The sequence below is a fragment of the Carlito syrichta genome, unplaced genomic scaffold (genome assembly GCF_000164805.1).
Source record: "Carlito syrichta isolate Samal-C Ts95f unplaced genomic scaffold, Tarsius_syrichta-2.0.1 Scaffold303061, whole genome shotgun sequence".
Classification (NCBI taxonomy): domain Eukaryota; kingdom Metazoa; phylum Chordata; class Mammalia; order Primates; family Tarsiidae; genus Carlito; species Carlito syrichta.
The window spans coordinates 248,116-275,018 of NW_007247157.1; the positions used below are offsets into that span (position 1 = coordinate 248,116).

General features: G+C 43.9%; 2 protein-coding genes across 4 annotated transcripts in view; one reads left to right on the top strand and one right to left on the bottom strand.

Annotated features, from left to right (window-relative positions):
- Positions 1-565: 565 nt before the first annotated feature.
- The window catches only part of TRPC7 (transient receptor potential cation channel subfamily C member 7), a 152,914-nt gene continuing 126,576 nt past the window's right edge, over positions 566-26,903 (bottom strand). For all 3 annotated transcript variants that reach the window (XM_008057579.1, XM_008057577.1, XM_008057575.1), the window contains 5 exons: positions 21,081-21,276; positions 11,556-11,777; positions 11,117-11,197; positions 4,235-4,310; positions 566-860 (listed from right to left, as the gene is read on the bottom strand). In XM_008057579.1, the coding sequence (XP_008055770.1) occupies positions 691-860; positions 4,235-4,310; positions 11,117-11,197; positions 11,556-11,777; positions 21,081-21,276 (745 nt within the window). In that variant the 3' untranslated portion in view covers positions 566-690. The remainder of the gene's footprint in view (positions 861-4,234; positions 4,311-11,116; positions 11,198-11,555; positions 11,778-21,080; positions 21,277-26,903) is intronic.
- LOC110595589 (peptidyl-prolyl cis-trans isomerase A-like) lies at positions 15,470-15,962 on the top strand. The gene is made up of 2 exons (XM_021712093.1): positions 15,470-15,699; positions 15,806-15,962. The coding sequence occupies exons 1-2, from the start codon at positions 15,470-15,472 to the stop codon at positions 15,960-15,962; spliced, it is 387 nt and encodes a 128-aa protein (XP_021567768.1).

A 26,903-nucleotide genomic window follows, 5' to 3' on the forward strand; every position in this document is an offset into this window, starting at 1 on the left:
AGTATGAGGTAATTTTATTTCTTTCCATTTTAGGTAAAAATAGTAAATTCAAGATACTCTTAATAAAGGTAAAAATACATCATTTGGATTTTGTTCTCTAAACAGTGCTACCTACAGTACAGTTTTTGATTTAGGATTTTTAAACTTTTTTTTTTATAAACAAATAGAACTATGTTGCGATTAGGCTATCTGTGTTCTCATCTGGCACTTAAGAATAGATCACAGGTCACCTCCCGGTTCTGTTTGGATGTGTGTGTGTGGGTGGAGGGGAGGGGGCGAGAAGGGGCTCACGGGATGAGGTGGTTTGTCTTCCCAGGACCCAGACACCACTGCAGTCCCATGTGCAGTGGGAGGGCACATATGTGCACCCAAGGTGAACTTTTCCTGCTCTGGCCTCAGGGACACGTTTCACCGTGGCTGGACTGAAGGTCTCGCTCGTGTCAGGGGGCACTTCCTCCCCTCCTCCCGGGGTGGCTTTTCTTACCCAACAGTCTAGATTCACAACAATTTTAGGTCCAGGCAGGTCACTGGGCTGGAGCTGCCAGCCATGTTGCTCGAGACTGAGCCAGTAGATCCCCTTTGCGTCCTGGAGGAGTGCGCTGGGAACCCCTCCCCATGAGGGTCGGGGGCCAGGGCAATCCACCCTGGCCTTGGAATGCTGGTAGAAGTCACAGACGCCGATGTGGACTGCTAAATGTCTTTGCCCTTGTTCACCCTCAGGTGGTCTTTGTTTAAGTTCTTTCCAAACTTCTCGCTGAGCTGTTGGATCAGGTCTGCCAGCTCACCGGTAGCTTGAGACTTCTCCTCGAGAAGCTCGTAGCGCAGGCTGGAGATGTCTTGCTTGATTTCCTTCAGCTCACCTGTGAGGATAGGGGAGAGTTTGCTGAGTGTGGGCAGGTAGAAGCAGGGAGCTTGCCCACGTGCATGTGGAGTATGTGTCCTTCCAGAGAAGGTCGGGGCCTGGTCCAGCCCACCAGGGATGTGGGTGAGGCAGCGGGGGCTCTGTTTCAACCTGGGAACCACCCAGCTCCCCAATAAAGGACACATCCATCCATGCAAAGCCCTTCTCCCCCAATCCTGGAAAACCTCCCCCTTAAGGGTTTCCAGCCCTGAGAGTTTTGTCTAACACCTGTTTCACACAGTGATTGTTTGAAGGTTGATCTCAGAGTCATTAAAGACGTATTTCAAGATTCTGAGGAACACTCTCATTAACTGGAACATTTGTTTTCATGATGCTCTATGTTTTGTCCTGTCATCGTTATTTGTAGAGAAGAGACACTCCAAAGAGCCTTCTGGGAGTGGCTCAGCACAGTGGATCCAGCCATGGGACTGGCCAGTCTCCTAGGAGCAAACTGGCTGCCCGGGCCCAGTCCCCTGAGCCCATGCAGGCAGCACCACTACACTGATACACACTGTGCCAGTGTCCGCCTCCTTCTCCTTCTGTATCAAAGGCCACCAAGCAGGGGCTTTCCCTTTTCATTTCCACAGTGAACCATGTGGTTAGAAGTCCAACAGTCTGGGCTGCAGGACTCTTTTTATTAACCACAAAATAGAGTCAAAAGGGTCTTTCCTGAACTGTAGATACTGGACTTGACTCATGTGGGAGTCCACTGCCCGTGGACACATTCTTCATGTCTAATTTTCAGATCTGCTTGACATACATAAAATGCAGAGCTCTTAAAGGTCAGTTTGATCTGTTTTGCCAAACACACTCATCCCCTATTTTCTTATCTTATCGGGTACTTCATGAAGTCCCAGTTTCATGGTGTACTTTAAATGGCAAGTTTCATGGTGTACTTTAAATGGCAAGTTGACACCTGGTAGCCCAAGCTTTTATAATCTGTTATGTTCATGTCAGTCACAGTCACACACTGCTTGAGGCTGGCTGGCGTGATGCTTGGCCGTTTTGTGCTTGAGACCCACAAGAGGGATGGTTAGATGGGCTTGCTCAGCCCCTACACAGTGTCAGCCCCAGGTCAGTCAGAGTTGAGCTTCAGGCTGTATGCTGGGTGTTCCAGGGTGAAGCAGAGGGTTTCCTTTTTAAACTTATAAAAGAATATGTACATCTGTGATTTTTAAAAAGATTCAATAAAAGTGAATGTAATGAGAAGCAGAGGCCTCTCTCCCTTTTCCACAAGCCCATAATCCCAATTCTCAGAAACAACTACCGTTAGGTTTTTGTGTATGCCTCAAGAATCTCTTACATACACACACATGCACGTGCACACACCTACACACACAGTGTGGTGGCAGCTGAGGGCCCCCAAAAAGACCAGGCTCTTTTGGTAGCACCCCGTGGTCCAAGTGACGGGAAGACTTAGAGCCTTCATTCATGGATGAGGTTGTTTCTAGGTAGCAAATGTTTATCATAGATGTCTCTTGAAGGTTAATTACCTGGTATAAGGTAATTTGCCTTTTGTTTAAGAGTAACTGCTTAATAAAGTAGATGGAAAAAAATAGGTTGGGTGTGTTGGCTCACACCTGTAATCCCAGCACTTAGGGAGGTGGAGGAGGGAGGATTGCTTGAGCCCAGGAATTTGAGACCAGCCTGGGCAACATAGCAGGACATTCCCCCTAGAATAAATAACAAAAATTAGCCAGGTGCTGGTGCATGACTGTAGTCCCAGCTACTTAGAAGCCCGAAGTAGAAGAATCGCCTGAGCCCAGAAGTTCGAGGTTGCAGTGAGCCATGACCATGCCACCGCACTTCAGCCTGGGAGCCAGAGTGAGACTCTGACTCAAAAAAAGAAAAAATAAAAGTAAGTAAAATGAAAGAAGACTGGGAAATCGCCTAAAGAGTGAAAATAACAGAGTCTGCAAACTTCAGTATGCATGGGAGTCACTTGGTGCTGTTTTTAAAATGCAGACCTCCAGGCCCCACCTTAGAGATGCTGACCATTAAGTGGGAGGGGTCCAAGACCTGCAGTTTTAGCAGCTGGTTCTGAGGTGGGGGATACTCGGAGAAACACAGCTGGCTGTTAGGATTCTGAAAACCTTGAACTGAGACAGGACGGGGCCAGCTGGAAGCCAGCAGCGGCAGACCCTGAAGGAGGGGTGCAGTCTGTCCTGTGTGTGTGCGCCACAGAATGTTCCATGGCACTGGGATTCTGAGCCCTCCTGAACTCGAGGGGCACGAAGATCACTCAAGACAGCCATCGCTATGGGAGGCAGACTCCTGTCCCTGAGTATGGTAATGTTCAGAGCAAATGGGAACTAGAGTAGCAAATGGGATGAAGGCTGCTAATCAACTGGCCTTAAAAGGGGGAGACTGATCTGGATTATACCGGCAGACCCAGTCATAAGAGTGCTTAAGAGTGGAGGAGGAAGGCAGAGAGAGACAATGACAGAAGTTGAGGCAAGAGAGGCGGCAGCTGAGGGCCCCCGAAGCCCTGTCACCACACTGGGTGTGAGGTGTGTGCACGCGCGTGTGTGTGTATGTAAGAGATTCTTGAGGCATACACAAAAACCTAACAGTACTTGTTTCTGAGAATTGGGATTATGGGCTTGTGGAAAAGGGAGAGAGGCCTCTACTTCTCATTACATTCACTTTTGTTGAATTTTTTAAAAAATCACAGATGTACATATTCTTTTATAAGTTTAAAAAGGAAACTCTTGGTTGGGCTCGGTGGCTCAGCCTGTAATCCCAGTGCTTTGGGAGCCTGAGGTGAGTGGATTGCCTGAGCCCGCGGGTTTGAGACCTGCTCGGGTAACTTGGAGAGACCTCATCTCTACAAGAAATCAAAAAAAAAAAGAAAAAAAGCCAGGTATGGTAGCGTGTGCCTACAGTTCTAGTTAATTGGAAGGCTGAGGTGGAAGGATTGCTGGAGCCCAGCAGGTTGAGGCTGTGGTGGCTGGGAGCATGCCACCGCACTCCAGTCTGGGCAACAGAGTGAGACTCCAACTCAAAAAATAAATAGATAAATAAAAGGAAGCTCCTTTTTAAAGTTCTTAGAGGGGCTATATGAAAAGACCATAGGGCAGTCCCCAGCTAGCATTCAGGAAGCCCCTGCTGTGGCCAGCAAGGACTCAGAGACAGGCTGGCAAACCCATGGAAGTGCACTCTGCCCACACCTGAATGAGCAAGAAAACGACCCTTTCTGAGAGTCTCTGGAACAGCACACAGCACCCTGACCACACCATGATTCTAGCCCCAGGAGACGGGTGTCTGACTCCTGACCTCCAGAACTTGCTTCATTTTAAGAGGCCCTGTTTGTGGCAACCCTGAGTCACTCACCTTCATTGACTTCATCATTTTCTCTGTCCACCTGGGCCTTCAAGACATATCTTTTTATAAGTCGTTTCATGATTTTCTGAAATGTGAAGTAAGGAAGGGATCAGACAGGCCTGTCCTGGCACAGAGACAGCCTATCTGGTGTTGTGACACCTCCATCTCGACGTTTCCCTCCCTGCAGCAACCCAGCAGCTCCGGGGCCCTCCCACACCTGGAGCCTCACTCTGGAGGGGTGCCCAGCACAATGGGGCAACCTGGCTGAACTCTGTTTAACCTGCCCCCCCCACCCTAGGATTCAGTGTCCACCTGACCCTGGGATGTAAGAACAGGATACTTCTAGATGGCAGGAAGCTGAGCCAGGGAGAGGTTGGGGGGAGAGAGAGGAAGAGAGAGTGGGATGGGGAAAAGAGAGGGAGAGAGAGAGAGAGAGAGAGAGAGAGAGAGAGAGAGAGAATGAACGAATGAATGACTTAAATCCATGGTACTGTTCAAGGGGCCTCAGCCTGACTCTGCCCTGGCCAGTCATGTCATCCTTCCTGGACCTCAGTTCTGTTTCAGGGAGGGAGGAGGAGGAAGGCTTAGCAGGTCAGCCTGGGGAGACCAGCCTCCCTTGGAGGTGACAGTGGTGTGCCCTTCGTGAGAGGAGACCCGCTTGGTACAGAAGTCAGGCCCAGGCTTGAAGGACAAGTCCTCGGTATCTCGGAAAATTCCTTTCAGAAGTAGAAGCCGGGCCCCTGGAGGTTTTGCCGAGATACCACTTCCTGTGAAATCCCACAGGCCTGACACTGCGCTGCCAGAGTCACATTGGAGGAGAAGGATTTGGCTCGGTGTTCCGTTTATTATGCAGATACTGTATTCTTTAAGCAGAGGAGGCATGAATAAACACTTGAGACACCAAGAATAGAGCCAAGTGTAGGAAAGACTGCAGGAGGTGAACTTTGGATTTTGCCAGCTAGTCATTCCAGGGTTCCTGCGAAATCACAGCATTTAAAAATACTCTGGTGCCAAGACTTCTGAATCTTGCAAGAGAGCAGCAGTGTGGAAAAGAGGAAGGGATTTCCCTGCTGCTTGGTCCTTCCCTCTTGGAATCTGCTCATCTGCTTATACCCGAGGACCAAGCGGACAGAGGCAGCATTTTCTAGGCCGAAGAGATCTGCAAGGACCAGATTCTATCCCTGGCTTTTCTGTGTGATGCTGAGCAGGTTATTGAGTTCTCTCTGACTACCCGGGCTCAGGAAAAGCCGCTTGCAAGTGAAAGGGAAGTGAACCGGATGCAAAGAGCTGGGAGATTTAACTCATAGTTATCACTGACTGATGGTTTGTTTCATGCCTTCAATGGTAAAGACCTTCCCAAGGAGGCGTCTCTCAACCTGTGATTCCAAGACATCACCTGAACCGACAAAGGCTGTCTGTGATGATGCTGGGTCAGCTCATTTAGGCCAGGCCATTTGTCCTCAGTCCTCGGGTCCCTGGGCCGGCTGGCTGTGGTTTGAGTCATGATCTAATTTCAGGGGGAAGCAAGTTGCCTTCCTGCTGCCCCTCTCAGAGGGCTTGGGTCTTCTCACAGTAGTAGTTAAACAGCAGTGCTGATTTCTCATGGACATTCTTCTGGTCAGTAAAGAAGTTTATCTAAATTTTAGGAATATATCCCCACCATGAGACTTGATAATGCTGTTTTCACTTTGGATTGGAAAAACAAAACAAAGCAAAAACTTTGTCCAGAACTAATTCTCATGAAAAATAAAAAATAAAAATCCCGATACCAAAGTGTCCATCATTCTTACTGAATTAGAAATTCAGAAGTATTCGTCCACTGAAAACTTTCAGGCTGATCCAAGTTAAAGGGATCTAGTTAAAGTTTGTTGCCTTTTCAAGGCAAACCTCAAGAATTAAGGGTTTCTCAGTTTCTGGATCCTTCCATGAGAGAGCCTTAACATTTATGATGTAAAACAATAAGCCAGAGCCTAGAAGTGAAGCCACACTGAGGAAGATGCTTTCATAGGTACAGCAGCACACATAGTTCTTCCTTCTGAGCGTGCACACTCTGTTATTTAAAAAATATTCCTTAGTGTATTTTTACTGTTAACACAGAATGTGTGTCCGAACTCTGTTGTGAATAGGTGAGATCCTGCTCACACGAGCCTCCTTCAATGCAGAGTAGCCCTTCTGGAGGGAGGGTGAAAGGGCGATGAAGAAGCAAAAGAGCAAAGTTTGGAGTGCTTCCTATACACCAGGATTGGGTTGGCCTCTGTCACAAAAATGATCTCACTGACTCTTCCAGAAGCTCAGTGAGATGGGAGTTGTCACCTTCATTTACCGATAAGGACACTGAGGCTCAAGAGTAAAACAACTTCTCCCAGGTCAGGGCAGGGAAGTGGAAGATCTGGGATTTAACCAAAATGGAAACCAAAGCTGGGGCTTCAACTGAGCCTCAGAACAAGGTTAGGTTCGTGATGGCTCAGGAAATCAGATTCAGGAGACTGGCTGCCATTAGTCAAAGGGAAGGTAGGCAGCTTCTGGGTACCAGGTCTTTTATCTTTTTAGGCAGGAGGAAGCTTCACTTCATTTCTGAGGTTGAGTGATCTCACACAATGGTCACCCCTTGGGGAGAAGGTCACTGGTCTGGCATTGACATGGATGCTCATGCCCACTCTTAAGTACTGGCATGCTTGACCTGAGCTAGGGTTTCTGCAGACCTCGGGCTCAAAGGGTAGAAAAGCAAAGGTTTGCTTTTAAGCCCTGGGTACGCATTAGGATTAGAGAGGTGTTGTGTTGAAGCAGAATTGGGTGAGCACTGTGAATGTGCAGGGACCTTCTGACCTTCCTCCTCCTCTCCCGGCCACTCCAGGAGTGACAGGGACCTTCAGGGAGAGTGGTGTGACTGCCTGCCATTTCTTAGAGATTTCGTGTCCTCATGGGGACCTACCTTCTTTTCCAGGATGTGCGTGCTAGACAACTTGAGATCTGTAAGAGCCAGTTTTGCCACCAGAAAGTCTGAAATGGTTTGGAAAATGCCCAAAAGTTCTATTTAACATGAACACCACAGAGGATATCTGTTTCCAGAAAAGATAGATATCAAAAGTCTCCCTTCTTTCACTATGTGAGGGAAAAATGTGTATGTGGGGTTTTGTTATGTGTTGGAGATACCTCCTTGCTGTCTTCCATAGAGTTCTTTTGCTTCATGGAGATAATAAGCTTTCCCCAAGTTAATATGTGGTGGCAATTTTCCCCACCCTGCCCCCATGCATTTAGCAAGTACCAGAGATGAGTATATTTAGTGCTGTTACTCAGGCAAGAGAATACTCAAGAGGATGAAAATGAGATGCACAATAGGTATGAACAGTTGTCAGAGAGGAAGGCAGACAGTTCCCTTAGCCCAGACTCTGAGGGGCCAGATGGCCTCTGGCTGCTGGTGGCGGAGGAGAACATAGGCCTACTTTCTATGGGAGAGACACCTCTCCCTGTGCAGCTGGGGTAGCTGAGGACATGGACAAGGAAGAAAACACATACTGTACACTGGAGATGGCCACCGAAGTAGGATCCAGAAGGAAGCAATGTTACCACCTAGGAAAATAGAAATTGAGGAACGTTTGGAAGAGAGTGGACAAAATGGATCACAGGACAAGTTCTTTGTGAAACTGAGGCTTATCAGACACCAGAATAGAAGGAATGAGCTGGCAAGTTGTCCATCCTCTTTACTTTGATCTCTGCAGTAAAGGCCATATAGAGAGAGGGTGAAGAAGAGGGCTTCCCACCGGATTTTGGGAAGAGATTGCAACAGAGAGATTGGGGCTTATTTGAATGACACACAGAGCCTAGATTTTGAGGTTTATTTGGATAGGCTTGTCTGCTCTGCCCTTGAAGAAATGTACCTCAGAGAGCAAGTGTATTAGTCTGTATGCCCCCCTCTGACAAACAGAAACACTGGATTTTGGAACAGGTCATGGGAAGCTTTGAGAGGAGACACTTTTTGGTGATCTCACCAATATCATGCTTGGTCTCATGTCCACAGAGCCCAGACTGGAACCAACATTTGCAAAGCAAGGAATGAGTATTATGGAAAATAACAATTGAGACGCCCTAGAGGCTAAGAAAGGCAACGTGCAGAAAGGCTCAGAAGTCTGAAGGCGCTGCATTCCCTAACAACAAAGGGTTCAAAAATGGGGAAGGACTTACAAACTCAGATAAACACCTGAAATTCTAACAGTGGAAGTTCTAATGAAGAGGAAAAAAGGAAACAAGCTTAAGTAAATATATATGTCCACCAGTGTTCTTGTCTTCTCGGGAATATGAGTTCTTAGAACCATGACTGTGAGAGGATGACAGAATATATACTTAGTGAGATGGCAGTTCTGAGTGGGGCCTGGATAATGAGGAAGAGAGCGTGAAGTGGGCTCCTCATGCTCCTTGCACGTTTGGGAGCTGCTTTGGGAGGAAAGCAATGCAACTTGGAAGGCCACCCCGGGCCCCAGGAAACAGATGAGCCATCGTCAGATCCCTGCCTTTCTGCTTGTCCTGCAGAAAGTGCCCAAGTGCCAGTTCCTGCTCCTTGCCCCTTCACCACAGGCTTGGAAGGCTTAGATAGACCTCTCCCTGGTGACTGTCAGACACCAGCAAGGTAGCTTCCAAGGAAGGATCTGGTGCAATGCTATGAAGATGAACAGCAGGCAGGTGGTAGACAGTGTGATAGGTGAGAGATGGGTGCCCTTCTGAGTCAGACAGAGCTCAGTTCAACCAGCCGCGAAGCCTCACTTCCCTCATCTGTTAAATGGGGTTTAAGATAGTGCCCCTGTCCCTGGAATATGGTGAGACTACACCTGAGCTGGCGTCCAGTCTGCTTTCAGTGTCTTTTAGTGTCATCTCAAGGTTTATTTCTATCATGAACACATGATGACTGAGGAAAGTGCCAAGACGTAGCCTGGCAGGGTTGAACAACGTGCCAATGTACAAACTCTGGATGCTCCCAGCTCCTAACTGCTGTCCTCTCAATCCTTTTCCTCTGATGCCTACTATCAGATTCTTCTTCTTTTCTGTGATAGCTATTTGAATAAGTAGCCTCAGGCTTTTCTCTGTGGATTCACAACATGCAAGGAGAGCAAAGCTTTCCAAGGACACCAGTAGCCTGAAGCTTCAAATCGACCAATCTCTGCAATCACAGCAGGAAGTTCTTGGGGAGAGTTGAGGCAGCAGGGACTCCACTGAGGGAAGTCAGACAAGGATTGCTCAGAGAATACTTTTGAAACAGTCTCATTCAGAAAGGATTCCTCCTGGGACAGGACAGTCATGCAGAATCAGTCTTTATCTCAGGAGCTGATTCTGCTCCCAACCTGGGAAAGATTTGGCCCTAACCCATTAGACTTTTCTATCTTTTCTGTGACACAGATAATGTATACTTCTCTCTGAGAAGCTGAGAAATAAAAAGGCTTCCAGTGACCAAAGGATTAGACCTGTAAAATGGCTCAAAGCAGATCAAACCGGTCAGTCCCGATTTTGTGCACGATTAAACATAAGGTTTGTCTATTGCCAATTTTTCATCTGGGTCACCTGATACAACTATAAGCTCTTACGAATTGTTTACAATTAAATATTTCTAACTGCACAGCTGGCTTCTGAAATATGATGGAGAGATTCGATTAGAGACCTACGTCTTGTCTGGAAGATGCTAAGTCTGCAATTGCTTCCTTTGGGAATGTGGCACCGGGAACATGTCACTGGGCCCAAAGGATTTCTCAGGACAGCTTCAGATTTACATCTGATAAGAAATGATTAGCATGGAAGAAACTGCTGATCATGGAGAAGTGGAAGGCAGGAGAAGAATGGCCTGTACTTTTGCAATCGATAATCTGTAGTTACCATTAATCACTGGCTCATGGGCTGATTCAAACTGATACAGAGATTTGGCATTCATTTCCAAAAGCAATGCAAGGATTACAAGCATAAAAGGTCTTTTCCTAATTTTTATAACAATAGACTTGGAGGACTGGCAGTCCAAGGTCAGGTATTCACAGAAGATCACTGATATCCACGTGGCTGCTTAAGACGCGAGTTATGTGGGGTACTGCCTCGTCCTCTCCCATAACCCCCCATCAGCGGGTCTACTTGGTTATACATCCAGAACATATATTGAGTCTGTCTGCTCTTCTTGCACTCCCATCCAAGCCAGCATCCCTCGCACCTGAACAACTGTCATATCTTCCTCGTTGGTCTCCCTGCTTCCACTCTTGTCCCCACCTGTCTCCTCTCATTACAGCAGTAAGGCAGTCTTCTTAAAGCATGAATACAATTGTATCATCTCCTCTCCCTTACAGAATCACGCTGCCCATCTTTTTAGAGAATTGAGGATAAAATCCATATCCCGACAGTGGTCTGGGTCTGCCTGACCTCTGACTGCATCTCTCTCCACTCTCCCCCCAGTGGCTCTGATGCTGCCGACCTGCTCCCCTCTGGCCTCTGCTAACATTCTTCCTCTTCCTGGATGACCCACACGACGGCCTCCTACTCATTTGTGAAGTCTTGGATGACTGTCCTCTCCTTGAAGTTACCCTCTCTGGTAATCATATCTAAGCAGGAGCTCCCTACTTTTCTCAGTTTTGAACCTTGGTGTTTTCTTCTTGTCACTGTCATCATTTTGAAGTCACATATTTATCTGTGTGTTCACTGATTTACTGTCTTTCTCTCAGTAGACTGGAGGTGCCACTAAGCTAGGAACCCTATCTATATCCCTAGTAAGCAGCACAGTACCTGGCATATAGTAGGCACTCAATAAATATTTGCTCAGTAAAGGAAAGAATTAAGCTGTTTTCTAGGGAAATGATACAGCCATGGGACTAAATCCACTAATTAGTGGCTTCTACTTCTGCCAATGCCCGGGAAAGGGATGGTTACCTGGTATCTGGTAGGTTTGCTGAAAGTGTTATTTGCTGTAAGGTTTTTAGAATTCCTCATGCCAGCCTGGTAGCGAGTCTTCTGAGAAAAAAATACACACAGGACATACATAATCACATATATGGTAGGAATTAAACTGTATTCACCTATGGAGCGTCACTATAGGGGATCACCCAGAGGTCGATTTACCCTCTGTTCCTTGGTTTCCTCGAACACTGGTTCCTGAGAACTTTTGGAGGGTGGGCTAAGTGTTCTGGGAACCCACTGGCATCAGTGTACTAGCTAGTGTTGTTGTGAGAGGCTTCAGTGAATTTTTTTTTTGGAGATTCTTTCAATTGGTCCATTTCATGATGGGTGATTTACGAGTGCACCTGCCCACACTCAGCTCCCTCCACCCCACCCACTGTCTTCTTTAACCCCCAAACCACAAGCTACCTACCCTGAATTTAGAATTCAACATGCCCATTTCAAGGTCATTTTCACAGCTTTTGGCCTTGGATTTGCAGAGTTTTATGAGGCACATCTTGATTCTCATTATGAGATAATAAAAGGATTTAGGACTTGGCACTAGATTAAAAGGAGCAGGTAGAGTTCTTCCTTCATCAAAGTAAGACAGCCAGAGTTTTGCTCGGGCGAATTTCCATTCCACATCTGCATCCTCCTGTGGAACAAGGGAAACAACAACACACCATCAAAGGCCACAGCTGAACAACAGGAGCTCAATCTGTCAGGGGAGAGGGGGTGGGATTGGCAGTTGAGAGAAACTGCTAGGGGAGGGAGGGGCACACCTCATCAACAAGGGTACCTGCACAATGTTTGTATACCTAACCCTGAATTGTACCCCACACCTTTATAATAAAAAATAAGTAAAAATCTGAGGAGTGGAGATGCAGTCTGCAAGCCCTGAGAACAAATTTCTAAGCAGGATGCTGGTGCCTTTGTGGATGTTTTCCTTCTATAGATCGCACAAAGATGTGGAGTCTGCTCTGCTAAAATCCGGTACAGTAGTCACTCTTCAAGCTCTCCACCTGACTCCTCAGGATTCATGGCTACAAAGCCTCAGCCAGTTCACTAGTATTTTCACCAACATTCTCCACTTGCACCTACCAAAGTTCTTTTTTCACTGCCACTTAATTGTGTTATCCACTCAATTTTTCAGCTCTGCTAACTGACTCAACAACCACCAGAGCATTAAGTTATTTATCAATCTTTCAGAGAAGTGATACCCACTAGAAATACATTGTGAGCCACAAAGGTGAAGTACATGGGTAAGTTTAAATTTCCTACTAGCCCTGATATAATTTGGATATTTGTCCCCTACAAATCTCATGTTGAAATATCATCTCCAGTGTTGGAGGTGGGGCCTAGTGAGAGGTGACTGGATCATGAATGGCTTGGTGCCATCCGCAAAGTAATGCATGAATTCTCACTCTTCCTTTTCTCCAAAGAGAGCCTGGCACCTTCTCCTCTCTCTTGCTCCCATGTTGGCCATGTGACAGTCCATCTCCCTGTAGCTTCCATCATAAGTAAAAGCTTCCTAGGGCCTTACCAGCCCAAATAGATGCCATTGCCATGCACAAGCCTAAGACAAATAAACCTTCTTTTCTTGATAAATTACTCACTTAGGTATTTCTTTATAGCAATTCAAAATGAATTAACACAAGCCTCATTATAAAAAGTAAAATGGAATGGATGAAATTAACTTCAGTGATATCTTTTCTTTATTCCAATAGATCAAAAATGGGATTAATTCAACATGTAAGCATATACAATAATATGGAGATGGCTTACCGAACTGTTTTCATATTAAGTCATAAAGCTCCAGTGTGAATTTCATATTCACAACATATCTCAGTTTGGACTAGCCACATTTTAAGTGCTCACATTTTAAATGAACGATCCTTGGGTCAACAATGAAAGTAACATGGAAATTAAAAAATTCCTTTAAATGAATGACAATAATGATACAAGTTATCAAAACCTCAGGGACACAGACAAAGTGGTGCTCAAGGAAAATGTACAGTTCTTAAGGCCTACATTAATAAGATTGAAAGATCACATACCGACAACCTAATGTCACACCTCAAGGAACTAGAAAGAATATGAATAAACCAAATCAAAATCTAGCAGAAGAAAAGAAATAACAAAAATCAAAGCAGAACTAAAAGTGAAATTTAAAAAATGCAAATGATCAATGAAACAAAATGTTGGTTCTTTGAAAAAAATTTTTAAAAAATGGACAGACCACTAGCTAGTTAATTAAGAAACAAAGAGAGAAGATTCAATCAGAAATGAAAATAGAGACATTATAACTGATGTGACAAAAATTCAAGAGATCACCTGAGATTATTATGAACACCTCTATGCAAATACACTAGACAATCTACAGAAAAGGGAAAAATTCTTGGAAACATATTAATACAACCTGCCAATCCTAAATCGGGAAGAATTAGAAACCCCGAACAGACCAATAAAGAGGAGCAAGATTGAAACAGTAATTAAAACTCTTCCAACAAAAGTAAACCCAGGATCTGATGGACTCATAGTCAAATTCTACCAGACTTTCAAAGATCTCGTACCAATTTTACTGAAATTATTCTAAAGATTAAAGAAGAGAGAATTTTCCATAACTCATTCTATGAAGCCAGTATTACCCTGATACCAAAGCCAGGAAAGACACAACAAAAAAAAGAAAACCACAGACCAATATCTCTTATGAACATAGATGTGAAAAATCCTCTACAAATATTAGCAAACTAAATTTGGTAAAGTTTCAGGATGCCCTGATTAGAAAAAAAAAAAATACACCACAATCAAGTAGGTTTTATCCCGGGGATGCAAGGGAGGTTCAACATTGCAAGTCGATAAATGTAATTCACTACATAAACAGACTTAAAAGCAAAAATCATATGATCATTTCAATAGATGCAGAAAAAGCATTTGATAAAATCCCTTCATGATAAAAAACCCTCAATAAAATAGGCAGAGAAGGAACATTCCTCAAAACAATAAAAGCCAAATAAGACAAACCCATAGCCAATGTCATCCTAAATGGAGAAAAGTTGAATGCATTCCTTCTTAGAACTAAAACAAGGCAAGGATGCCCAGTTTCACCATTCTTATTCAACATAGTGCTGGAAGTCCTAGCCAGAGCAATGAGACAAGAGAAAGAAATAAAGGGTATCCAAAGTGAAAAAGAAGAAATCAAATTTTCTCTGTATGCTGACGATATGATTTTATCCCTGGAGAATCCTAAAGACTCCTCCAAATGACTCCTGGACTTGATAAATGAATTTGGTAAAGTTTCAGGATACAAAATCAACACACACAAATCAATAGTGCTGCTATACAATTATAGTGACCAAGCTGAGAATCAAATCAAGAACTTAATTCCATTTAAAAGTTAAAATACTTAGGGATATATTTAACTCAGGAGGTGAAAGATCTCTACAAGAAGAACTATAAAACACTGATGAAAGAAATTGTAGAAGACACAAATGAAGAAACATCCCATGCTCATGTACTGCAAGAATAAACATTGTTCAAATGACCATAGTATCTAAAGTAATCTACAGATTCAACGCAACCCCTAGCAAACTACCAATGTCATTTTTCACAGAATTAGAAAAAACAACCCTAAAATTCATATGAAACCAAAAAGAGCCAGAGTAGCCAAAATAATCCTAAGAAAAAAGAACAAAGCTGGAGGCATCACATTATCTGATTTCAAATTATACTACAAGGCTGTAGTAACCAAAACAGCAAAGTACTGGTACAAGAGCAAACACATGAACCAATGGAACAGAACAGAGAATCCAGAAATAAACTTAAATACCTACAACCAACTGATCTTTGAGAAAGCAGACAAAAGCATACATTGGGGAAAGGACACCCTATTTAACAAATGGTGCTGTGGAAATTGAATAGCTATATGCAGAAAAGTGAAATTTGATTCACATATACAAAAATTAACTCAAGATGGATTAAAGTCTTAAATGTCAGACCTGAAACCATAAAAATCCTAGAAGAAAATCTAGAAAAAACTCTCACGGACATCAGCTTAGACAAAGACTTTAGTGGATAAAACCCTAAAAGCAAATGCTACAAAAACAAAACTAAATAAGTGAGACTTAATCAAACTAAAAAGGTTCTGCACAGCAAAAGAAATCAACAGAGCAAGCAGGCACCTAAAAAATGGGAGAAGATATTTGCAAACTATACATCTGACAAAGGACTAATATTCAGGATCTAAAAAGACCTCAAACAAATCAGCAAGAAAATACAGCAAATAACCCCATTAAAAAGTGGGCAGGCTTTGCAGATGCCGCCGCCTTGAGCCCTTTCCCATCAGCCATGGTCAATCCCACCGTGTTCTTCGACAACGCCTTCGACGGCGAGTCCTTGGGCCACGTCTTCTTCGAGCTGTTTGCAGACAAAGTTCCAAAGACAGCAGAAAACTTTCGTGCTCTGAGCACTGGAGAGAAAGGATTCGGTTATAAGGATTCCTACTTTCATAGAATTATTCCAGGGTTTATGTGCCAGGGTGGTGACTTTACACACCATAATGGCACTGGCGGCAAGTCCATCTATGGGGAGATTGGATGATGAGAACTTCATCTTGAAGCATACAGGTGCCGGCATCTTGTCCATGGCAAATGCTGGACCCAACACAAATGGTTCCCAGTTTTTCATCTGCACTACTAAGACTGAATGGTTGGATGGCAAGCATGTGGTTTTTGGCAAGGTGAAAGAGGGCATGAATGTTGTGCAAGCCATGGAGGGCTTTGGGTCCAAGAATGGCAAGAACAGCAAGAAGATCACCATTGCTGACTGTGAACAACTCTAATAAATTTGACTCGTTTTATCTTAAACTACCAGATCATTCCTTCTGTAGCTCAGGAGAGCACCCCCTCCATCCCATTTGCTCACAGTATCCCTATAATCTTTGTGCTCTCGCTACAATTCTTTGGGTCCCATATTTTCCTTATTCCCTTCCACATCTAGTTGGATTGCAGAGAAATAAAAACTAAATAACAACAACAAAAAAAGTGGGCAAATGACATGAATAGACATCTCTCAAAAGAAGATATACAAATGGCCAACAAACATATGAAAAAATGATCAACACCACTAATTGTCAAGGAAATACAAATTAAAACCACATTGAGATACCACCTTACACCAGTCAGGATGGCCATTATTAAAAAAAAAAAAAATAGATGCTGATGCAGATGTGGTAAAAAGGGAATGCTTATGCACTGTTGGTGGGAATGTAAATTAGTACAACCTCTATGGAAATCGGTATGGAGATTTCTCAAAGAACTGAATGTAGATCTATTATTTGATCCAGCAATTCCACTACTTTGTATCTACCCAAAGGAACAGAGTTTATTGTATAAAAATAATACACAGCACAGTTCACAATTACAAAGATGTGGAATCAACCTAAATGCTAATCAACCAATCAGTAGATAATGAAAATGTGGTATATATACACCATGAAATACTATTCAGTCATCAAAAATCATGTTTTTTGCAGCAACTTGGATAAAATTGGAGAACATCATCCTAGGTGAACTAAAACAGAAACAGGAAATTAAACGCTGCATGCTCTCACTTGTAAGTGGGAGCTAAACTAAGGATCTGCAGAGGCATAGAGAATGGTATAATGGACATTTAGACTCAGAAGGGTGAAAGGGTGGAGGGACTAAAAGTCACCTGTTGGGTATAATGTGCAAAGATGGGGGTGATGAGTATCCTTAAAGCCCAGACTTGTTCATCACAATATAATGCAACCATGTAACCAAAAACTATTTGTACCCCCTAAAGTTATTAAAATAAAGAAAAACAGTCATATAAAGGACAGAGAAGAAAAGTATATTTTTTATTGGTCAGAGCGATGCCAAGGAGGATGTTAAAAGATCCAGCATGTGTAACTCAAGCGGAACAAAACCCAACTGTATTTCTAGGAGGTTATCAGGCCATGTTCTCTTCTGGGTGGTGGGTTAGGTTTAAACCCTGGATCTGTTCCTTCTGACCTGGTGTCAGTACCAGAGTGCTGAGTGGGTCCCTGGAGGGAGCAGGTGTGTTTTTCTGTAGACAGGTTCCTCAGACCTTTGTCCTGGGAGGACAGATTGAGGCCAGGAAAACGGCATGGGATTTGGTGTCAGACAGACCTGGGCTCAATCCACCTTACTGGCAGTGACTTTAGGCATGAGTCTTGATTTACTCAATCATATGTTGGAGAGAACACGGCATCCCTCATGTGGCCTTGTGGGCAGCAGTAAGCTATGCTCCCTGAGAGGTGAGTTCCTCTTTCTATAGGTAGTGGCTATATTCCAAGGGGCTGTGAACCCAGCAAGGGCTCAAGAGAGGCTGCTGGGATGTGCCACAAGAGTATAAGGTCATAGCCCACAGCTTGACCACTTTGTTTGCTTTTCTTGATGGGCCCAGGCTGGGTCTACTTGGGAACATCCTTTATGGGTCTTTAAAATCGGAAGTTTTGTGAGGGCAGGGCTCCAACCTGGTCTCACTGTATGAGAGAGGTATAACAGGGACATCCACCCTGAGGGGGGGTGTTGTGTGATGAGAAGAGCATGGGTTCTGGAGCCTGCCAGGACTTAAACTCTGGCTCTGCTCCTTACTAGCCATGTAAACATGGCAGGTGACTTAGCTTCCCTGGGCATCAGTTTCCTCCCTTGTAAATGAGGACAATAATACCTACCTGATAGGCTGTGAGAATTAAAGGAGTTAACACACACATGGCATTTAACAGTGCCAGACATTTAGTAAGCCCTTACCTTAACAAACATTATTTTTTTCTCCAGGCCTAGGAGTCAACCTTTTGCCATTTAACAAAGATGGAGCAAGCACTTACTATGCTCCTGGCTGGTGGTGGAGAGGCCCTGGGCACAACGATCCATGCTCTGGGAGAACTCACAGTCTGACCAATGGTGTATTTGTCACCAGCTTACCACGAGTCCTTCACCTGGAGTTGTGCCAGGAACTGTGGGAATTCTGGGGTCAGGGAAAGCTGCCTGTTGGCTGATGTTTGAGCTGAGATACAAGGAGTGAGTGGTTCTCAACCAAGTCAAGTGTGGGTGGGTTGGGGTAGAAAATCAATGGGGGTTCACTAGTGGAAGAGGTGCGAGAAGCGTAAATAACTCTTAGAAAGTTGGCAGTAAGGAGCAGTGGAGAAAGAGGTTGTTAATTGGAAAGTGAGACTGAGGGAGGATTTTTTTATAGTTACTTTTTTTTTGTTTTAAAGATCAAGAGACTTATTTCAATACTGACAGGAAGGATTAAGTAGAGAGAGGGGGTAAAGACGCAGGCAGGCAGGGGCAACGTGCAGTGGTGGCTCCTGAGGAGGCAGAGAGGAGAGCCTGCAGGGCTCTCAGTTGGAGAAGTCTCTTTTATCCGCAGCCGGCAGGCACAGGGCAGATGTGGATTTGGACAGCAGGGGCTAAAGATCTGCATGCTGAGTAAATTAGTGTTCTCGAGAAGAGATTATAGGTATTTACTTCATCAAAGTGGTACTTCCTGTGGTTCAATGAGTCAGGTGGGGATGTGTGTCCTCAACTGACCAAGGAGTCCCGAATGCAGAGGGGAGGTATGGAACTGTTACGTGCTTCCTCTGCCTCAGGGCACCTCTCTGTGATGGGATAACATGACATCATAAGCCGTGGGCTTGCTTGCTCCTGCCCCAAGCTAGAGTGCATCCCTCACAGCCAACCACACGGCTCTCCATGCCATCATCATTTGGACCAAAGCGTGTTGTGCTTGTTAGGATGGGGCAGACTGCCAAGGAGGAGTGGTAGAGAGCAATGGTGTTTTCAGGCACCTCCTAGTTTTCTCTTACACGTGGGGAAACTGAGGCCCAGAGGGAATGGAGGACTAGTGAGCAACAGTTCATTATCCACATAAGGTGAGCAAATATGTAAAATGCTTTTTAAAAAATCTATGTTGTGTGTCCATTCACAAAATGCTGCATTTTCCTGGGGGTGGAGGGGCAGACAGCTGGGACGTCATGGCCAGGTTCACCTCTTCCTCTCATCTCCTGTCTTTTGTCCTTGCTCAGTCTAACCCTTGTAGTGCTGAGCATACCACACTTTTCACCTCCCTACCTTGGCACATGCTGTTCTTACTGTTTAAGATCCTCTTTGTTTTTTTTTTTTTAGGGGGGTGTTATGGACTAAATTATGTACCCCTAAAATTCATATATTGAAGCCCTAATCCCCAGTACCCAGAAGGTGACTGTATTTGAAGATGGAAGTAATTAAGGTAAATTGAAGTCATAAGGGTAGGACCCTAATCCAGCAAGACTGGTGGAAACGCCATGTGAGGACACTTTAAGCAGGTGGACATCTGCAAGCTGAGCAGAGCCTAGAAGAAACCAGCCTTGCTGATGTTGATCTTGAACTTCTAGCCTCTAGAACTATGAAGAAAGAAGTTTCTGATGTATAAGCCACAGTCTGTGGTATATTTTATGAAAGCCCTAGCAAATGAATTCACAGGAATCTTTATTTTTTCTCTATGAGAAATACACAAATAATTGCTTCTCATAATTTAAGTACAGACGAGCCAAGGAAACGTGAAAGTCCCGCTAAAGTCTCCCTTCTCCTGTCACTCCCTTCCCCAGAGGATGCCCTGTATATTTACATTCGTATTGTTATGTAAATTCTGTTTACCTGCATGCATTTTTCTACAACTTGCTTTTTTTTTTTTCACTTAACAATGTCTTAGGGATTTTTCCATTTCAGTACATGAATCTATTCCTAGAATTGGCATTGTTGAGTCAAGAGGTCAGTGCCTTTTATTTTTAACTTTGGCTTTATCTAACTTTACAATAGATTTAAAAAAAATAACATGATTTATAAAGCCTAAAAAGCTTAAAGAGGAAGGGAATCCATTCACCATGCCCCTAATGACCACCTCTCAACAGGTGCCCCTGTAGTGCCTTTCTTGTGGACCCTTTAAAGGGTTTTTCTTTTTCAAGTGCTTACACAATCACAGGTGAATGTGCATTTCCATTTCTTTCATACACAGGAGACAGCTCCTAAATACATTGTTCTGCAACTTGATTTTTTTCTAGTACTAACACTTAATGCAACTATAACTTGGAAGTCTTTTCCCATCAGCATACAGGGAACATCTTCACCATCCCCCCCCCCTTTTTTTTTAAAGCACAGTATCTTATTGTTCAGATGCAGCATAATCTATTTAACTAGATTCCTATTAATGCTCATTTAGTTTGTTTTCAATTTCTTGTGTTCTAAACAAGACTGCAATCAATAGCTTATGGTTTGTGCATTTTAGATTTTGATAAATTGCCTCCTGGTTCATTCTCTCAACCCCTTTATCTATTTGGAAAAAAATGTGGTCATCTTAAACGGCCTTCAAGCATCACCTCTGGAAGCTTCCTCTTCACATAGTCAATTATTGTCTTTGCCTCTCCTGCACCTGGCTGCATTGGCTCCAGGGACTTGTAATTTGTTGATTGCCAGATTTATATTCCTCACTGGACTATGAGTTCCTCCAGGGCAGGACCTGTGTCTCAGTCACCTCTGTATCATCAGTGCCTAGCACAGGCTTGGCACTGTGCTTGGTAGGTACACACTGAATAATATGTGCGGGGCAGAAGAAGGCTGTGGGCTGAACAAGGGTCATTCTGATTGCCATGGGTCACCTGCATGATGTGCCGAGAGGACACATGTTACAGAGAAGAGGCATGATCCCAGTTCTTTCTGTTCTCGTTGGGTCACCATTCGTGTGGCGGGTGCCAATGATGCCATCTGGCTGACTGACCAAAAGCACTTGATACAGTCCAGGAAGAATGCCTGTTGTTTGTTGTTCTGGCTGCACACTTAATAACATATGGGCTTCTAATGTCATTCCCCTCACTGTTGAAAACAGCAATGGAAATTCGACCGGGGGAGAGCAAGCATTTTCAATGAATTGTCCTTACCTCAATTTCCTGATAGGAGTTGTTGATCATGGCTATTAGCATGTTGAGCAGCACTACCACCATGGTGACGTTATAAACGCCATAGAGAACGTAGCCAATGTTCTCGATGAATTTGTGGTCATATTTCAGCACCACCGAGATTACTTCTGATAAGCCGAATATGGACCAAAATAAAGTTTTAAAACTTTCTTCAACCCTACAAAGAAGCAGACAGTCCTTTAATGCATTTCACATCAGCTCACACTTTTAAAACGACAGTTGCCATTGCCTGGTTGCTACCCTAGAGTAGGTAGGGCTGGGCTGGTTGGTGGTGCCTGAAATAATGTGATTCTCAGATTTATAGAAGACTTTGAAAGAACATTGTGAATGGTAGGCTCTTTCTTTTTTATTCCATTCATTGATTGGGACTCCTGGCTCATTTTTATCTTGCTGTAATTAATTTAACATTCAAAATTAAACACCAGGGAAAATGTTTATTCTTGTGCATTATTAGCCTCAGAAAGTATACTCTTCCTAAGTGTCCTTTCTCAAACTCCACAGCTCCCATAAAGAGGAGTTATGGTAGCTCCCCCGGGAAGCAGGCAGTGTCCATGAGTGGGGCTGGCATCCTTGGTACCTAGCACTTCTGGGCACTTGATACAGAGCAGCTCACTTAAACCTCATCAACACCTCTGTGGTAGGCTCACGCATGGCCTTCATGTTGCATACCTGAGTCCAGCCACATATATTAAGCCCTCTAAGATGAGAGTGGGGAGTTTGATGTGTCTACATTGTTCAAATTCACCAGGTAACTGTCCAAGCTTCACCCTGCAACTCACTCAGGTAGATGCTACATGTACTTTGAGGGCAGTTCAGCTAAAATGTGACTATCAGGATGCTGCTCTTTGACCCGTTTGAGAGTAGGAAGTTACTGAAATACAGTGGTTTTAAGAATAAGACCCAAGCGCATTTCATAGCCATGCTTTATGGCCAAGACCCTAACAGGCTGATGACATAGAATCCAATCAAAAACCAGATTTGTGTTGGTGGGTTAGACCATGTAGATGTATCTGGAAACATCTGAATAGTTAAGTGCAGTTCTTTTAGTTTGCGTATTTTTGGTACCATTATGAGAAAGCACATTTTTTTCTTTAACATTTCAGGTTTTCAACACTCACCCACCAATGGCCAGGATTAGCTAGATCTCTAAAATAAATCAGCATTTCTCAAGGACTGGTATTTATTTGAAAAGATGTACAAAAATACTAGTACTCGTCACTTGGGCTAAAAATCCAACTCTTGACTCGCATGAATTTACAGCTCTCCTGCGTGTGATTGTGTGGGGTGTGTGTGTGTGTGTGTGTGTGTGTGTGTGTGTCTAGCAGCTCTTTGGCTCACTCCATATGCATCCCAGAATCTGAAAAACTGATATTTGAGGAGGGTTTTTATTGCCATTATTTGGTTATGGTTTCTTTTAAAACTGTGAGTTTGAAACATTTAATTTATTTTAGTGTTAGCCACAGGGAATTTGGGGGTTTAAAAATGACAAAGGGATATTAAACCATTATTGTAGAACTCCAGTTCCTGATGCTATTCTGAGAAAGGGGAGAACTGTTTCTTCACGTGAGATGCAGCATTTTGTGTGAAAAAGTCATCATCCACTGTGTGTCATGATTCACTGAGGAGTCGTCTACTTATGAAACACTCTTTCGGTTATTACTCTGTGGAGAGGAACAGCACCAGAGAGACTCTACACCCACTGATGAGCCCTAAACCCCAAACTGGAAGGAGATGGCAGGGCGTGATCTCTGGGTTGTTATCTTGCTGACAGGATCAGGTGAAAACCAGAGGACACTGAGTAAGGGGCTGGGCACACAGGTGGTGGTCTCCGATTATGCATTTGCTATGAGCCACCTAAGAAACGAATCATATTTGTGATGGAGAGAGGTTTTACCCAAATTCTTTCCTACCCTGAAACACCCCACAGACCTTTGGCTGACAGGAGCGAAGCAAGTAATTACAGAACACGTCCAAGAAAAGCTTCCTGAATTTTGATTAGGGAAAATGGGCCTAGATTCAGCATGCATTTTTTCCCCCTCATTTGCTTCTTGACATAAGTGTTGTCGCTGAGCCCTGATTTATCCTTGAATCCTTCACTTGGGCATTGTCTGTCAATAATCTGAGGGAGGCAGAGCTGCCTGTTACGTAGTATGTGCTCTAGCAAAAGAATATTTACAGGTCTCTAAACCTTTGTCTTAATCCTGCTTGTACCTGACTCCTCCAGCTGTGGATAATTAACCTGGCCTGAAAGGATGATCTGCTCAACTTATTTGTATTTTAGACAATCTATATGACTGCACATCTATTTCATTTATATTCTAGAGGTTAAGGACTTAGATTTAGTCATGGTCTCCAGGAGTCTGTATAAGAGGTCCAAACTCACTGGACTGCCAAAGTGAAAGCCCCTCCCTCCTTCCCCTAAGAATCAGCTGCACCTGTCTGGCAGGGATGGGTCTTAGCCAAATTATGCATTCCTAACAATCTCTTCTAAGCTCTTAAAGGTGAGCTCTATGCCCTTGCTTTTTCAATTTATGGGGCAAAATCTGTGAGGTGATAAAGTCCTCCTTTAGAGACTGGTAGGTCAATGCCTTGAATCACCCAGTACGGCTACATTCACCATTTGGGTCTCTTGGGTCTTTCATTTGTACCCACCCCTCTTGATATGAACATTCAGTGGATTAACTGAATAGACTAATTTTGTTGCTGTATTTTTTTGTTGTTGTTTGTTTTTGTTTTCAGAAGGGACCTTATTGATCAGTTATGCATGCCCAATTTTCTGGGCTAAGCTGTAAGCAATACAATATTTTATCCACAGCTCAAACCATATAACTAATTTCTGAATGGAATTGAAGAGTTAAATGTTAAAAAAAATTACATGATAAAAAGTAGAATAAAATGTTGGTGAGTATTTATTATATAATCTTGGGCTGAAGTCAGTTTCAGAAACTATGAAGATTGAGAGATTTGGCTATTCAAAGCTATACTTGTGCACATCACAAATATAGTAAGTCAAAAATATAAGGTAAAATATTAAGTGAGGAAAGAATTTGTATTTGCATATTTAAGATAGACAGTGGATGATGTCCTTACATAAAGAGCTCATAAATCAATGTGAAAATGACAGGCACACTTGTAGAAAAAAAGGCAAAAAAACTTCAATGAAAATTTGATGTGTCTGATGGTGTTGAGAGCTCCACAATGAAGTTGAGTTGCCATACATCTTCTGGCTAAACATGTGGCAGGAAATAAATGAAGCTTGGCCTCTCTGCCCTGAGTGGGAGAAAACTTGTGTTTCCTTGACCTTGGAAGCCTTTAATAATTTATGTTCCCAGGCTTTGGAAAAAAGTCAGTAGCACATCACTGATCCCAAAGACTCGCGCATTGGAGCTGGTCCTAGTGTTCTGTGAGGTTATGATGCCAAGCCATATATTAATCATCACCCACAATTTCCAGGAGCTCTGGTACTCAGGGCGTGAAGCAGGAAGCAGGTCACTGGGAGATCTGGGATTGGCTTTCAAGAAGAAAATTCTCTTGAAATCGGCTTAGTTGATATTTACCACGAAACCCCTTGAATCACAAAAAGCCCCCACTGTAAACTAACTTGTCTCAAGGCAAAATTTGAGGTTATTTACTATTAGGAATGGCAATTACTGGTTCCATAGCCTCCTCTAGCCCATCCTGGCTGATGACAGCATTTACCACAGATTTTTTTCAACTTCAACTGTTACAATCATAGAAGGCTGCACAGAGAGTCGAAGGAGTAAGAAGACCCAAAGTACATGCCTGTGTTCAAGTCTCAGCAACACCATGTACTGGCTGTGTGAGCTTGAGCATGTTACACAGTCACTTTGAGCCTCAGTTTACTCATCTATGTAATGAGCACAATGGTGCCTTACTGTTCAGTTGCTATGAAGATTAAATGAGCAACCCATGTGAAATATATAGTAAGACCCCAACAAACAGCAGCTATTATTTTGATTCAATTATTTATTAAATTCTATGTGTCAGGCACTGTGCCAGGTGTTGAGGATACATGGGTGTCCAGAACAAATGTGTTTCTGTCCTTTCGGAGGTCCCAGTCTAAAAGCAAGCCTAATAAGGTAAGAGAATGCCATAAGGCAGGAAGCAAGGATGCTCCACTTGCTGCTGCCTTACCCAGGAGCACTTGCAGCCCCATCAGCCCCCCATGCGCTTCCACACAGGATTGAGTGGAGTTAATAATTCAGCTGCGTAATTTCTGAACAAGACTCATTTTCCTTCTTATCTGCAAAGATCATCATAAACCCTTGATTTTATGCAAATCCTCTTTCTGATTTCTCTAGCCCTTGCTGTCTTTTTATGTTTGACTCTGGGCTTGCAGTGGAAAGGACTGAAGTTTAGTCAATAGGCCGCCCTGGCATAAGAAGTGCTTCTGATGAAGTGAAGGAGGAAAAGTGCCTGTGAGTGGTATTGAATAGACCGTGATTCACCCTCCTCTTTCTGGTGGGGGTGTGGGTGTGTGGGAAGGTTGGGGTTGATTTGTCAGGCAGAAAGCAGAGGCGAGGTAATCAGTTCTCTACGAGGTCTGTCTCGCCTGGATAATGGGACTTTAATAGCAGGTTGCCTGAAGAGGCAGTTGTACCTGAGTCCCTGAGAACAAACTGATCAACAAGGAAAAGGTTTAGGGCAATGGTTATGAACATTGCTGCTTCTCCATAACGCCATGACTTCCTCTTCTTACTGTCAGGACCCCTGCCTTCCCCCTACCCCACCGAACAGTTCAGTTCAGTTACTCGTCCAAATCAGTACATAGCAGGCTAAAATTAAGCAGGAGGATCAGATCTCAAAAGGCTGACAATAGTTGGCACTGTGCTAGAGTTCTGCTGAAGGAGTAATAATGTTTGCCTGCTATCTGAGCTGGGATGTTGGAGGAAGGTGTGTGGAATGGACAAAGGTCTTGTCATAGGGTTGCCCAGACCCAGAGGCTGAAAGCAGTTGGATCAGGGTTGAGGATGGTCAAAGGCCTGAGGAAGTCTGAACTTGCCCTGGCTCTTCGGAGACTTTGTCCCCCGAATCACTTGGGTCCTAAACGGCGAGTTAGATTTAGACAGTCTAGAAATAGAAGAGTCTGGGGCCACAAAATTGATGTCAAAGAACAGGGATGCTCCAAGTCTGTGCAGCTGGATTTATTTACACTGAGGGCTACTCTATATCCTAGTAGGCTGGAAGCTCTTTGAGGACAGAAACTGTGTTTTTTCAGTTCTGAAAGTGAAAACCTAGTCAGAACCTGGCACACAGAAGGTGCTTAATAAACTCAAAGTCTATGAGTCAATGATGAATGAATGAATCTCTGGTGCACATTTTGAGTTGCTGTTCCCTGATCCTAGGGTTGAGTCCCGGTGCTGACAGCGTGGCCAGAGTGCAGATTCTGAAGCCAGAGAAACCTGGATTTGAATATAAGTTTTTGGCTAAATAACTTAGCCTCTCTATGCTTCTTTTTTTCTGGCTATAAAATGGGTAACAGGCCGGGTTTGGTGGCTCAGCCTGTAATCTCAGCGCTTTGAGAGACTGAGGCGAGTGGATTGCCTGAGCCCGCAGGTTCAAGACCCACCAGGCAACTTGGCGAGAGCGCGTCTCTACAATAAATCAAAAATTAGCCGGGTGTGGTAGCGCGCGCCTGTATTTCCGGCTACTTGGAAGGCTGAGGTGGAAGGATCGCAGGATCCCAGCAGGTCAAGGTTGCGGTAGCCAGGAGCGTGCCACTGCACTCCAGCCTGGGTGACAGAGTGAGACTCGAACTCAAAA